The 15,550-nt window shown below is 43.2% G+C and overlaps 2 protein-coding genes across 3 annotated transcripts in view; both read left to right on the top strand.

Annotated features, from left to right (window-relative positions):
* The window catches only part of thada (THADA armadillo repeat containing), a 130,097-nt gene extending 121,921 nt beyond the window's left edge, over positions 1-8,176 (top strand). For both annotated transcript variants that reach the window (XM_017690616.1, XM_017690614.1), the window contains 2 exons: positions 6,790-6,959; positions 7,427-8,176. In XM_017690616.1, the coding sequence (XP_017546105.1) occupies positions 6,790-6,959; positions 7,427-7,741 (485 nt within the window). In that variant the 3' untranslated portion in view covers positions 7,742-8,176. The remainder of the gene's footprint in view (positions 1-6,789; positions 6,960-7,426) is intronic.
* Positions 8,177-11,386: 3,210 nt separating this feature from the next.
* On the top strand, positions 11,387-15,149 carry LOC108422619 (mRNA decay activator protein ZFP36L2-A). The gene is made up of 2 exons (XM_017690617.2): positions 11,387-11,731; positions 12,076-15,149. The coding sequence occupies exons 1-2, from the start codon at positions 11,639-11,641 to the stop codon at positions 13,222-13,224; spliced, it is 1,242 nt and encodes a 413-aa protein (XP_017546106.1). The 5' UTR covers positions 11,387-11,638; the 3' UTR covers positions 13,225-15,149.
* Positions 15,150-15,550: the final 401 nt, after the last annotated feature.

Below are 15,550 nucleotides of genomic sequence, written 5' to 3'. Positions count from 1 at the left end.
CATAGGTCTCTGGAGGAAGTCAGAGTTATAAAGCGACGTGTTGTTTTCTCACCTACATACCACTCTTTCACACCAACACTTCCTTCCCGTGGCCTTGCACACCTCTGTTTCCAAGCTGGAAGCGACTGAGAGCAGTCGAGTTCACCCACAAAGCCTCACATCGCTGTTTCCACTATTTATGCATAAGTGAACAGAAAAGAAGATAAAAATAACTGCAGCTGTGGTAGCAGGCTTATTGGTTATTTACTAAAGTTTTGTGTTGGGCACTCTAGTCATGAGTTCTGGTCAATTCATGAGTACATCTGTATTAACTTGTGTCCAGGTGTAATGTTCTAGGTACAATCTGTGCTGTTATTGGAATTCCAAAGGAGCTACTGAGATTGAACATATTTGAGAGATCATTGAAAAATAACACCATTGCCTAAATATCTCATTTCAGTACATAACTGACCAGTGCAATGGTCTGGGTGGACATATCCATATCTGTTTATTTGTATGTTCTCCTACCGTCACTTACACCAATGTGTACAACATACTGACGCTCTCTAGGCCACAAACGTCTCTGATTTCAATGCCACAGAAACACCCCCCCCCATTCCCTAACCACCCTTCACTCCCACACGCACAGTCACCCGACACTCGGCCAGCTGCACCGACTCTCATCCCAGATTCGCTGCACACCAAAGCCCCTCTTGCTCGTTATTCAAAAATGGGTTTTTTAATTAGTTCCAGCCCCGTGACTCCCATAGATCGATTACGGGAATGAAGCTTTGTACCTTCTGGAATCTCAGCTCGGCTGCGTGTCTAAGCAGCCCAGGCAAAGCTCCCCAAAACAACACTTCTCAAGGACTCCAGGGCAAGACCAATGCCAGGCTTTTGGAAGCTGTTTCACTCCATCCAGTTTCCCACAACAAAGCCTGTGTTGAAAATGTAGAAGGTGAAACCCAGTTCCACCCAGTCTCATCAGTAAAGTAAATATTACCTAATCAGATGAATACATCTCTTTCAGTAATGTCGCTTATCAGTTAATATTGAGCATTGGAGTCATAAGTTTTCTTGTTTGGTTTTGCCCTGGAAATAATGGAAGCTTATACTCAACCAGTTAGCATTGTTGAAACTGCAACTACTTCATTCCACACTTGCCTTAAGGTAAATAATCTGTCGGAATTATTTGTGACTTCTGACCTCATCTCTATAAGACAAAAGTAGTTCACATACCTAAAAACGGCCACCTTGAAGCTGAATCCTGTCATTATTTTGTTCGTTTGACCTTTTACTTTAGTACATTTTCAGGGTAAAAGTCTTGTAGACCTTCAGAAGTATCTTGCGGGTTTAGTATGGGGGGACATTTTATGAAGATTTTGTTTGTAAGCCACTCTGCCTGTTGTGTTCTTACAGCAAACCAGGTATGGAGCAGCAAGAAAAAATTCCTCCCACCAGTAACGACAGGAGCAACACATTCCATCAGTTTTACTGACAGTGGAATAAACTGAATGTTGTTAGTGTGATAATTATTTAATTAATTTATTTTTTTGTTGTTGTTTTTGTTTTTGGAGCCATACAGGCCAATTGTCCCCAGTATTGTACAGAGCATTCTCCTGACTTTTCCCACCTTAAGTTAAACAATATACACTGCTGAAGCTCTTCTCTCATAATTATCCATTTTCACCTTTAATACATACATACATACATACATAGATGGCAACAAACAATATTTAGTTTTTATATTATATTTAGTTGTTTTCAGTGGTTCTGCCACTGGCAATGTTCTGCTGTTTGCAGTGGTAAGCAAAACGTTCTGTCAAAGGTTCAGATTTCTTTATCAAATGTTGACTTTTAGGAACCATTAATCCTGACCATATTGTTGAAGTCCAAGATTACCCAGTATTATTTAAGAATGTTAATGTAATCATCTCTGATAATAATCCATTTTCAACTGTAACACAGTTACCATGACAGCGTTTCCATTTCTGCATGCTGTTGTCGGTTGCGTACCACTATAAGGCACAATATGGCAGCATTTTCAGTGCCAACCTGCAAATGCAACATGATGCTTTCACTATGCCAAAGTATGAGTTGCTTCCTGCTGCCATCGCACCGCTTTGAGGCATGGAACAGCATATATTTTCCAAACCAGCATGTAAACAAAGTGCCCCTATCTGTTCTCGCTTTCCTTTCAAAGCAAGTTCAACTATCTGTGGACATTTAAGAAATCTGTGTATATGAACTGTTTATGTATTCTTCTGTGTTCCTGTGTGCCTCCTTGTTTCAGCTCAAGTTCAGTTTTTGGTAAAGTTGTGTCATATTGGGTCCAAACAGTCACATGTTACTTATACACAAATAAGCATTCTCTAAGAACAAGCCAACACCTCCGGGCACACACAAACATGGATGTTCACAGTACACAAACAGACACTCACGTACACACAAACACCCAGATAAAAACAGAGGCAGAGCCATGAGAAGCGGGGGCGTTGTGTAAGCCAAGAAGAGGTTGGGAAATCGCGTTAGTGAAGTGTGAAACCACAGAAAAGGGCCGAAATGGAAAGCAGCTTGAGTTTCCTATTATGCCTTTTAATGTCTGGGTTCTGGTGTGCTCAGACCTGGCCTTTTTCCAGCCCTGCAGGCCCACACTACACCCACCCTCCCTCCCAAGAGATGAATAGCGGCTCTGACATCAGAGCCCCGTTTGGGCAAAAGACGGGCCTTCCCAGCGCATTACCCAAAGAAAAGCCATGTCACTCCTGATCAGTTTCCTTGAATCAGCACTAATAGTGTACAATCAACAGCTTTCTGCATTCCCTCGGTGTCTGCTCAACCCCCCCAGCCCCCAACGCGCCCCCCCCCACCACCACCACACACTCTTGGGTTGTAGAAGGAAAGATGACACGCATTCTCTAGACCAAAGTACTTTCCCAGCATGCTTTAGTGGGGGAGGGTGTGTCGTGGCTGTTAAGGGTGTCGCTTTGCCCTCCTCCAGCAGTTTTTGATTGGCATGTCCTGGTGACTGCTGACTGTGGGCGGCTGAAGATGGTGAAGGGAAGCTAAAAGCAAAACAAACATGCAGTGACTCACTCTCACGTTGCCACAGAGAAGGCTTTGAAGCATGAACAACTGTAGTCATTAAAGTAAAAGCTTCACAGGGGTTTGACCACTGTTCTAGAGGAGTGCTAATATTATCCACCCACATGCATCCACACACTTCTGTATTTGAATTCTTTCACTTTCCGTTTCTTCTTCTGTGCTGCCTTTGTATTCTGTGCCTTTTGTGGAATCATCCATGCAGGCCTGCATTATGGCCAGCCTCAAAGTGCTCTGTGTTTCTCCTCAGTGTGCACGGTTATTGTTTTGATTCTCTGGCCGACGGAGGCAGGAACACACACTTTGTAAACTCAGGCAGAACATCTGTATGTACATCTATGCTGTCTGTGGGTACAGAGTCCTTCATTAATAACCCCCAGTCAATGTCTGGTTTTATATTCTAACTTCCAGCATATTTAATAGAACTTTGTCTCAATCAGGTTTTGATATTGAGTATCTGTTCATACTGAGTCCAGTCTTATTCTAACTTCCAGCATATTTAATAGAACTTTGTCTCAATCAGGTTTTGATATTGAGTATCTGTTCATACTGAGTCCAGTCTTATTTTTATATTTTTGCACTTAAGTCAGCCAGAGCATGTTTTAAGTACATTAAAAGGTCTGTTTTATTTGTCCCCTTGAGGTTTTTACATTTGTGTGATTTAATGTACCATAACTGGCCATAATTAATTTCTATAAGACCATTTTCCAACATTTCTTTATGTTGTAGAATCAAACAGGCAGTTTTCATTCATGCAGCTTTAAGACTGATGTATGTAAATTTCCCTTTTATCTGATTGGCTGTTCTTTATTGTGCCTTATTCAAAAAGCAGGATGAAAGGCTCCCTATAACTTCAGTGTGAATGGGTGGGCGGGGCTAAACTGTTGTAGTTGGAGTAAGCATAGATAAGTAAATGCGTTTTTGGGACCTCTAAGTTTCCATATACACCGATCAGGCATGATATTAAGACCACCTCCTTGTTTCTACGCTTATTGTCCATTTTATAACCTCCACTTACTATATAGGAGCACTTTATAGTTCTACAATTACCGACTGTAGTCCATCTGTTTCTCTGCAGACTTTGTTAGCCCCCTTTTACCCTGTTCTTCAGTGGTAAGGACCCACATGGACCCCCACAGAGCAGTTACTATTTGAATGGTGGATCATTCTCAGCACTGCAGTAACACTGATGTGGTGGTGGTGTGTTGGTGTGTGTTGCGCTGGTCTGAGTGGATCAGAAAGGAGTTTTTAAACATTGTGTCCACTCACTGTTCATTCTATTAGACACTCCTACCTAAAGTCAGAGGCGATAGCTCATCTGCTGCTGCGCAGTTTGTGTTGGTCATTTTATGAAGACTTTGTTTGTAAGCAAACCAGATATGGAGCAGCAAAACAAATTTCCTCCCACCAGCAGTGACAGGAGCAACACATTGCATCAGTTTTTGCCACTGACAGTGGAATAAACTGTTTTGTGGGATTTTTTTTTTTTTTTTTTTTTGGAGCTATACGTGCCAAATGTCCAGATAAACCCAGTATTATACAGCAAAAAATAAGAGTACAGAGCGAGTTTTAAAAAAACTCCAGCAGCACTGCTGTGTCTGATCCACTCCACTGAAGAAAACGGGGGCTAAAAGGGGGCTAACATAGTATGCAGAAAACAGATGGACTACAGTCTGTAAGTATAGAACTACAAAGAGCTCCTATATAGTTACTGCAGCTGAAAAAATGGACAATGAGAGTAGAAACAAGGAAGTGTTCATAATGTTATGCCTGATCAGTGTATATACTGTATAGACTAGGGAGTGACTGGGATGTTTTGGAAATGTAACAATGTTTACATCATCAAAATCTTTTATATCAAAAAAGTGATATGGGCCCTTGACATAACACAGGCCCGATAAGGTTAAATGTAAAAACAGTTCATTTTATGTAAAATATGCTCAGGTACCAATTACTACAAAATGCTATAGTGAAATCATACATCTATTTAATATGTAAAGCTCTGAACAGATTTATTTATTTAGGAGACTGTTAGATGGTACCATGAATACACTAGTTTCATGTTGCAAATTTGTCTAACTTGTGCAACAGCCTAATTTCCTGACTTAATCCACTCTCACTGCCAAGTATGCAATAGCTGTGCACTCACATTTTATGTGCAGCTATTTTAACCATGTTTTGTTGCCAACACTGGCATTATAGACGTTAAGTGTCTGTTGGACTGTTTTCATTCATTACTTAAAATAGTTCCGTGCTGCACAGATTTAAACTGTTTTAGGGGAATTCCACTATTTTTTCTGTATGATTTGATCATTGAGTTGTAAACAAAGTCACTTAAGTGATTTTATATGAAATGCTCAGTTGTAGAGAAATATTCACATTAGTGGTGAAGGGAACCAGACATCCAAAGCTGTTAATGCCTTTCTACGAACTACCTTGCAGAAAGTTATCACATGAAATGGTAATGAATATTCTGCCTGATGCCTAAGACATCGTTTTATGATGTTTTCAAGCATATGATTTTATGACATTGATATGATAACGTGATAACTTTTTGTGAGGAGGTGAGGCACTAAACTCTTTAAATCAGATCAAATCAAATTTATTTGTATAGCGCTTTTTACAACGGATGTCACAAAGCAGCTTTACATAATTTTGGAAAAGACAAAGTTTCAATAGGACTGTAAGAATGTACAGAAACCCCCCCGGTGGGCAAGCCAGGGGCAACAGTGGCAAGGAAAAACTCCCTCAGAACTGAGGAAGAAACCTTGGGAAGAACCAGGCTCACCAGGGGGGACCCATCCTCCTGTGGTCAAACTACCTACAAGTGATTATACTACTAATATTAATAGCAGTAATATTGGTATTAGGAATAACTAGGAGTCTATGAGAAAATCAGCGTAGGGTGGGCAGCTCGTCCAAGGCAGGTGGTGGCAGCTGGGGCGTGGGCAGCTGGTCTGAAGTGGGTAGCAGGAGGGCTCGGCAGTCGGTCGTCCTTCAGTGTCCAGCTGGACATATGGTTGATTGTATACTCGGAAAGAAAGCAGGGAGATGGAATTAGTTTTATTCTATCCGTTTGTACATAAACAGGGAATGTAAACATTTTACTTTAGAGTTTGCCATAATATAAAAATACTCAGTAGATGCATGTAGGCTTGTTGATTACTTGGGATAGCAAATAAAATGGCTATATTTGACTTTTAGACATCCATTGGTTCCTGTCACCACCACTGTATAGAAATGAGTGTTGGGTAGTTTCTTTATCAAAAAAGGAAAAAAAAATTCTGAGCAAATCACTCCGAATGACTTTGTTTACATCTCAGTGATTGGATTGTTCAGAGATTTTGAAAAATCAGTGGAATTACCCCTTGCTTCACCTCTATGATGAAGGAAGTGGAGTGAGATGAGCTATAATAGCAGTAGCTAAGAATAAAAAGTAGATTAGACTTAATAAAGCCCATACTGACCCGGAAAATTGCCGTGATCAATTCAGTAACCCATCGTTCAGATTGGATATGGACAGCGCCTATAATTTTTGCAAAATAATTAAGAGCTCTGATATAGAATTAGTGTAGAAAAATGTGGCCTTGGTTTCCAGGTGATGCCTTATATATTTGAGCAGTATGTTTAGAGACAGTAAAGTTCAGCACCTGACCTCTGTCCCTCATCCCTTATGACAAGCCCTTCTGTTTATGCCCCTACCCCCAGGTGTCGTCAGAGGACCTGTTTCTCCCCCTGTTGCTCTAGAGATGGGTGTGGGCCTTTTGTGCCAGCTGTTCCAGGTGTGGGGCCAGGTGGCTGTGGGCATGATAACCTTGACTGAGTGGCTGTTGGGAGATGATAAGGCAGAGCTGGGCAGTGAAGAGACACTTGACTTGGTAAGGATGCTGTGGTAGTGCATGCTATTGGTTTTTCATTACATAATGCTAATATAATTAACAATGAAAGCTTATGACCACCAATTACCAAATACAAACTGCATTACAAATCATCACAATGTCAACAATTCATCTCAAATAGGCTTTCAGACACTGTATCTACCAAAATGAACATAAAAAGCTTCACCTGTACTTCTTGTTTTTATAGATAACAGTGTGTCTTACAGCATCAGAAACCACACCAGCAGCTCTGTTTGAGATTAACACGTTTTGAGACGAGTGTGATGATATAGGCATGCAGTTTGGCAGTCATACGTTTTACTCACATACACCTCATAGCTCTAAAGAAGGAAGCTCACTTTAGACATCTAATGTCTTGGATGACCAAAGATATTTAAAGTAAGAGGATGAATTATGTGAATTTGGTTGAACTAATGCCATATTTCTGCCCCCTCTACCTTGTGCAGGATGAAGAGTTCCTTTTTGAGAAGGGAGACCTGAACCTATGGGTGGAGCCTCTGCAGTGGGCGCGGCTATTGCACACACACCTGTGTGCCCTCTCCACAGTGCCAAGCGCACCTGCTATCTGTCCAGCAGAACTGGCCCGCCTGTCCACCATAGTAGACGCCAACACACAGTCAGCTGAACGGGCGCTTACCGCCCTCCCTGCACTGCCCCAGTTCTCCGCCACTATAGAGCATGCTAAACTAACTGTGCTGAAAGAACGAGCCACGTTAGCTCAGAACGTGCTCACTGCATTGAATCGAATGGACTGTAGCTAATGGGCTTTCACCCCCCTCTCTGTCATAGTTAACAAATTCTAGTAACTGAAATAAAAGACAATTTCTTGAAATAAAAATGGAAAGAACAGTCAGGGCATTTTAGAGGAGCTCACAGGGACACAAGGACCTTTTGACCAGTGACCGCATTACCGGTTTAATGTTCCGGCCAAGAGCAGCTGATGTCACGCAAATCCATTTTCTCTGTGACTGTGTACAAATATTATGATTATTTTATAATTTCCTCCCTGTCTTTGAAGGAGTTTTATTTCTTCAAGACCAGCCCGGATCAGGACTGTAAACATTGTTTTAGCATATTATGAATTCATTTAAAATGTGTGGTGGATTGCGTGCTTTGTTAAAAAGTGGAATTATGTGCAGGCATGATGCCACACACTGTTTTTCATCAAAATAAAAAGACTGGTTTTATTACATTCATTTGCCTCGTGCACATTTATATGGGAGCGCGTGTCCGAGAGAGCGAGGAATGAGTGAATACGCATGTCCGCCATGGAAATGAGAAGGTTCTTTATGAAACATCTCTGCTTTCTTCTGTCGCGCTAAAAGACTGAGAACAGGGTTAGCAGCTGCACCACAAAAATCTGAACTCAACCAAGGCCAACTCTATTTTCCACCCTTATATTTTAACACGCTCTCACACGTTGGTGTGGTTTCAGTCTTGTGCAGTGTGTTGTATTTTTTTTATTTTTTTTATTTTACTTTTTTGCCCAATGCACATTTCCTAGAAAAAGGCAGCTCCAGCCCATCTGTGGACTTGTTATGCAATCCTGGACCAGCAGACTAGTGGCTGTTTGGTCTGTAGACAGGGTCCGTAGTTGTAATATTCTTTATTACTGTAAAGTGATGTAATGTTTTGGAACGGTCCAGCGGAGCTGACCCCTTTCCACCCAGTGGTGGGGCAGTGTGGGATAAAACAAAGTCACTGTCAGTTTTTGACGCCCTTGACTTTGTGCATAGTACAGTCAGAGCCACAGGCTGACGTGTGTTACTTAAGTTGACTTTGATGCAATATATAGGAAAATTATATGCAGATAGCTTGTGGGAACCAAAAAAGAAGAAAAAACATGCTCAGTACTTTTAAAGGGCTCATATCCTGTATTATTTATGTTTTATTATTTCCCCTGAGGTCCACTTTGTAGCATTTATGTGGTTCTATGTACCAGAAACAGAGTTAATTTTTATTTGACCATCTTATTTTATCTGTTGAAATAACACTGGCTGTTTTTATTTCTGTTCCTTTAAAGCTGGTTCATTTAAATAAGCTTTACTCTGATTGCACAATAGGTTCATACAAAAAAAGCAATCCAGGTTGAATCACTCTAACTGCAGTGTGATTGTGCAGGGTTAGACTGGTAGGACAGATACAGTGGGGTCCAAAAGTCTGAGACCATGTTGAACCTGGAAATAAACAACAGAATGTTTTGTAACATTAAGAAATCTGAAACCAATAAGCGTGATGACCGTCCAAAAGAAGATATATTCAAGATTCTGCCCTGTTCCTAGGTCACTACTCAAATTGAAGCAAATTTGTAAAAGCGAGATTTTTAAAGTCTTGTTCTTTTCACTGAAGCTTAAAATTCAGGTGACTCTGGTGGATTTGGATCTATTTGTTGGCGTCTGTTGCACAAACCTATGAAGTCCATGCCATCTTGAGCACACACAGTCACTAAAGCAAACGGGGGACATACCAAATACTAGGAAATTCTGAAATTCATGTAAATATTCAAAAAATTCTATATTTCACTCCATTTGTTATTGATATCGTTTGTACAGGCAAACTTTGTATTGAATTAGAAAGAAATAGAAGCATTTTCACTAGACCATTGGACCCCACTGTATATGGAAATATGACCTCATAAAAACTTTTTGCAGCTTGGTTTTCAAATATGGACTGGCAAGTTTGAAACTTTGTGTTCACATACTGCACTATTACTTTAAAGCCCATGTGTCAACACAATTACCACCCAATGCTATCCGGCCTGCAAAAATATTTTAATTATCTATTAATATTAGCCTGATTGTGAGCTGCACAAGCCCCCTGCATGTACTGCAACGTAATGTGCTCTGACTCTCCTTCCCCAACAACAATCTGAGACACCAGTTAAACCTCAGTTTTACAAAATTCTGTGCAGTTCCACACCAGTCATATCACCAAAAAGCATTTCAGCTGCAGGTCAACCAATATAAACACTTAATGTCAGCTCAGCAGCTCAGAAACTGAACCCAAGACTAAATGAATTTGCAACAAAGAAAGGATGTCAGGTGTCTAAATCAAGCAAATAGGAAGGTTTAAAAGACTGAGTTCCTGGGAACATTTACATTTTAAATATTTGAAGTGTTCATATAATACTTCACCACGACCCTGACGGAGAAGCGGCTTAGAAAATGGATGGATGGATGGATGGATGGATATAATACTTCAAGGTCTACTACAAGAGCCTGTATTTTACTGGTTATGTTTTTGGATATTCTGAATAAACAGTTGCTAGTTTTGTAAGTGGTACAGTATCAATTAAAAATGAAATGGCCTGCAGATTTGTTGGGATTTTTTTTAAGTATGGCCCTTTCACTGGTTGAGTTTGACACCCCTGCTTTAAATTGAGGAAAATGCCGTTTCACAAGATGCATTATGTGCGCCATTGAACTTCCCATCTTGGGCAGTAGGTGGCGCCCAAGGCGTTTTGTTTTTAAACAGAACCCCTGTGGGCCCATAGGGGGCAGTATTGGATCGGTTTAATCTGAGAAAGAGAAACAAATTCCTTCACATGATCTTGTGTTTTTTTGTCTTGCGCCTGGAGGAACAGCGCGCATTTCGGGGAGATGACCGTCGGAGCGCAGACCAGGACAGCGGCCGGGGGGGAAGGGGAGGGGGGGGGGGGGTCTACATTCATATTAATATGATTTTGGACCTGAACCAGTCGATTTCAAAGGCAACAGCGACGTTAAAGTCAACCGAGTGAAACCGAACCCTTAATGTTTCTCAGCGTTTTCATCATCGCTTCAGGCACTGGTTGTTTGGCAGAAATCGAAAGTGTTGGGACGTGGTTTGGTGTCTTCAACGCAGATTCGTTAACCAGAGAGGAAGTCAAATCTGGGTCACTGAAGCATGTCACGGCACTTCATATCTCTTCTTGCTTTTCTCTCTTTGGTGGGACTGATAGAGTGAATTTCTGAAGTAAACACGTCTGTTTCACAACAAGCGCAGCACGTTTTACTCTCGTCTAGCCTCCCCTCCTTTCGCATTTAACGTGCAGAGAACAGCGACCCTCTTTATTCACGGGAAAAGACTTGATATCACACTTTTCTACGCACAGCAACACTTTTTAGCACAAAAGTAGTTAGGCTGGATTTGTAAGCAACACTATTAGCTGTCTGTACAAACTACACTGTACTAAGTTCACAACAGGAAAAGGCGCCGTGCGGTTTAGAGCAGCCGTGTTTCAGCACATGTGTAAATCGTAGCTTCTGAGTTTTGCTAATATCGCTGTCACTCCGGAGCGCCGCTCTGTGGAGTCACGAACTGTTGGGAGGGGCTCGATAGAATCAGCCAATCAGCTCCGACGACAGGCCTCCCTTAAAGAGAACAGGCGGGGCGTCGATCGAAGCCCCGCCTCCGTCCAGGGAAGCCCCGCCCCCTCGGCCCTCTCTGCTCGGTATATGTTGGAGGGGAGCGAGCGGCGGACTGTTCTGGCTCGGCAGAGAGACGGAGGGAGACGAGCAGCGCCTCGACACACAGCTCAGCTCTAGTGGGAGACCACATCTGGAATTACCTGTTAAAATCTCCGTCTCTCGGACCCCATCACTAAAAAGCCGTCGTGGCAAACTTGAGAATTTAAAGGAACAGAACAGCTGCGCGCCAGGATCCTGGTTGGTCCTCCAATGAAAGATCAACTGCAGCTCACCAGTCCAGAAGTAGCAATGTCGGCCACCATCCTGTCCGCCTTCTACGACATCGACATGCTCTACAAGGCGGTGAGTGTTCAGTTTGCGCTAGAAAGTGGCTGTTAACTTTGGACGCACTGCACGGGAGTCAGAGTGTCAGAGTAAACTTGCTTTTATCTGTGTGGAAGCGGCGCTGCTGCCAGCAGTGAGTTTGCAGCACCACCAAAACTTTAGCTCGTAACTTTGGCTGCAGGCTAGCGCTATCATGCCCTGTCCGCGCTGTCAGCGCGCTCTGTGGGGGGTTCAGCTTTTAACTCTCTCCCTATGTCTCTCTCTCTCCCTCTCTCTCTCTCTCCCTCTTTCTCTCTCTCTCTCTCTCTCTCTCTCTCTCTCTCTCTCTCCCTCTCTCCCTCTCTCTCTCTCTCTCTCTACAGCAAGAGAAGAATCTCAACATGAACGCGCTTCACTTTAACAGCATGCTGGACAAGAAGGCGGTGGGCGCCCCCGTGTCCAGCTCGGTCAGCGGCACCAGCTGCTCGTTCGCTCCGGGATTTTTACGCCGCAACTCGGCCGGCAGCGCAGACTTGCCAAACAACGGCAACAAGTACTCGGCGTGCTCGTATAAGGACAACAGCTGCAGCAGCAGCGCCGCCACCACCGCCATGCTGAACAAGGAGAACAGCAGCAGGTACCGCGAGCGCGCCTTCAGCGAGGGCGGGGAGCGCGCGCAGGCGCAGCAGCCGCAGCAGGCGCAGCAGAAGGCGGCGTCGCAGATCAACTCGACCCGCTACAAGACGGAGCTGTGCCGGCCCTTCGAGGAGAACGGCGCGTGCAAGTACGGCGAGAAGTGCCAGTTCGCGCATGGCTACCACGAGCTGCGCAGCCTCACGCGCCACCCCAAGTATAAGACGGAGCCGTGCCGCACCTTCCACACCATCGGTTTCTGCCCCTACGGTCCGAGGTGCCACTTCATCCACAACGCCGACGAGCGCAGGCCGGCGCCGGCCAACAGCGGGGCAGAACCCAAGTGCTCCTCCTCCAGCGGCTACGGGGCTCGCGACGCGCCACCCGTCGGGGTGTCCGCGTTCCGGGACAGACCCAAACTGCACCACAGCCTCAGCTTCTCGGGCTTCTCCACGCCGCACGGTCTGGACTCGCCGCTCCTGGACACCAGCCCCACGTCCCGCACGCCCCCGCCCCCTTCGTCCGGCCTCTACGAGGACGCGCTGGCGCAGGGCGCCTTCCCCTTCGCCACCGGCCAAGAGATAAAGGCCCTGCTGGCTCCTCTGGCCGTGCACACGGCCGCCGCCAGCTACGCCTCGTACTACGGCAGCTTCCAGCCCCCCATGGGTGGCCCCCCCTCGCCCCCTTACAACCTGAGCCACCTGCAGGCGCTGCAGCGCCTGTCGGAGTCGCCGGTGTTCGACTCCCCGCCCAGCCCGCCGGACTCCATCTCCGACCGGGACAGCTTCGCCAGCGGCTCGCTCAGCTCCTCCGGAAGCCTCAGCGGCTCCGAGTCGCCCAGTCTGGACGGCGGGCGACGTTTGCCAATCTTCAGCAGGCTGTCGATTTCTGATGATTAAAAGTTTTGAGAGTTGTTTTTTTGGTCTTTTTTCTACAAAATGTGGGATTTTCTTGCTTTCTTTAACGGACTGGAGGAGCTGAGATTCCAGCAGCAGCAGCGGCGTCTCCTCCATGACGTACGAGAGTTTAACAGACTTCAGCATCCAGGGAGATGGATCGTCACACCCTTGACATGGCATTAGTTTTCGTTTGTTTTGGTCTTTCTTTCTCTTCTCGTTTTTGCTTGAACTGATAGCTATGAAAGTAGATATCAACAGAAGGCATTCCATCGGCGACTCAGCTGCGTTGTGGCAGCCCGTGTGCTTAGCAGATCGTCACTTTTCCGCAGACACGTTTTTTGCTCGTGCACAAAGACTTCTCCTCCTTTGAACGTGAAAGACAGAGCGGTTTCAGATTTTCCTCCATCCTACCAAGAATATGCCTTGACGAGTATCAGTTTGCAAAGTAGCTCCATGTATGCGCTTCTGAAAGCTTAAAAACAACAAAAAACTTTCCATTCCAAATGTTTAACCGGTTTCAACAGCGCCACCCAGTGGTTCGGTTGGTTAGTGTAGTTCGTTGCTTGGTTGAAGCACCCTTGTTCGGTTTGTTGGGAAATCACTGCTGATGGTTGAATATATATTTTTTTAGCTGTTTTGAGTGATTACATAGCAGTACATAACTGGCTATGAACTATTTAACTTATTTATTATCTTTGTGAAAAAATATAGGCTACATTTTTGGTAATTTGTGTCCATACTGTATTTATCAAGTATGTTGAAGCAATAGATCTATATTCTTTTATTATGTTTAAATTATGATCGCCATTATTAATCTACATAAGTGGAGTGTATGTTCTTTTCACAGTAATATATTTTTTTTTTGTTTGGTCTCCTTTTGTAACTTCACTTCGTTATTTTATTGTAAATGAGTAAAAAAAATCTTAATTTAAGAGATTGTATGTGATATTTATTTCATAAAATTTGTTTCCTTGTTTACGTTCATTAAAAAAAACAATGAGTGATTGCCGTTTGTCAATGTTGCTTGTGGAAGACCTTTTTTTTTCTGGGGGGTATCCCTAGATGTGTCCCTTTTTTTTTCTTTTTTTTTTCTTTTTTTTAAGAATGTATAATCTGTGGTTGTCAAGACCGTCCAAACCATTAGTAGAATTTTTTTCTCTTTTTTTTTTCTTTTAGTCAGTAACAAAGATCCCAAGTAAGTAAATTAACCAAAAAGTATTGTTTTCTGTTTATTTTATTATTTTTTTATCTGCTTTTTTTTCCACTTTTCCTAAAAATGCACAGAGTCAGGTAAGGACTCCTACCATGTGCTTTGAGAATGTAGCAATCAAGTGCCCCAGTATTATTATTGTGTAGTGCCTAAAGGGGTCCACCATCTTACATGCCTTACAATTAACCAAATAAAGTATTTTCATACATGCTATTGTTTTACACAAGAGGAGTTGAATGAATGTAGGTTTTGAATTTTTTTTTTAACTTTTTGGGAAGGTTGTCACCACTTATGAAAAGAGGGCTTGGAGCAACCAACGAAGCTTTTTCTATTATAATGTGTTTGTTTTTTGTTTTTTTTTTAAAACTCCCCATTCCTGTAGACTATAGTGGGACTTTTTGTTCTCTTGGTTGCCTTCGATTATGGTCCGTTCTGTTCTGGACTTGCTGGATGGGGAAGAGGTTGAATATGTTTTTGTTTGTACATAGTAGGTACACGGGATGGGCACTATGTACTTTCCTTGACTACTTTTATCAGAAGTAAAGCTTTTTGAATGTAACTTTTAAAAACGGACAAAAAAGACGACGAGTTGTAACATACTTGTTTCTGGGGAGTCAGTTCACTACAGTTTTGCGTGTGAGACTGTTAACTTTGTACTGTACATTTTTGTTTTTTTTGTAGTTCTCCCAATAAAATTATTTTGGAAAAAAAAAGAGCAGTGCTGGAATGTGCTCCATGTGGTTGTCATTGCAAGACTGGAGCGGTCTTGCAAGTCATACTTCTTCAGCAAGTTATTTATGAGCTCAGAAAATGCAGACGCTCACCAACACCGCACCATTTGTGCTGGAAAGCAACAGGAAAAGCATATTTCCTTAGTAGTCTTTCTATGTTTCTCAATCCCTCGCTTTCTCATAGCCAGCAGGGCTTTCTGCAGCAGTTCACTGTGGTTATGATGGCCTGTGGGGAAGATCAGGGGTTTAGCACCCATTCACAGAGCTTCCATCACTACAAACTTAGAGGCAGCCACTGGAGATATGGAGAGTTCAGCTGAGTGTAGGATCAAAACCTGTTTTTCCACAACAGCCTATTAGATTACTGACATGATTGACGATGGCT

Source organism: Pygocentrus nattereri, chromosome 5 (assembly GCF_015220715.1).
Source record: "Pygocentrus nattereri isolate fPygNat1 chromosome 5, fPygNat1.pri, whole genome shotgun sequence".
NCBI classification, from domain to species: Eukaryota; Metazoa; Chordata; class Actinopteri; order Characiformes; family Serrasalmidae; genus Pygocentrus; species Pygocentrus nattereri.
This window is presented reverse-complemented; position numbering and strand designations above follow the sequence as displayed.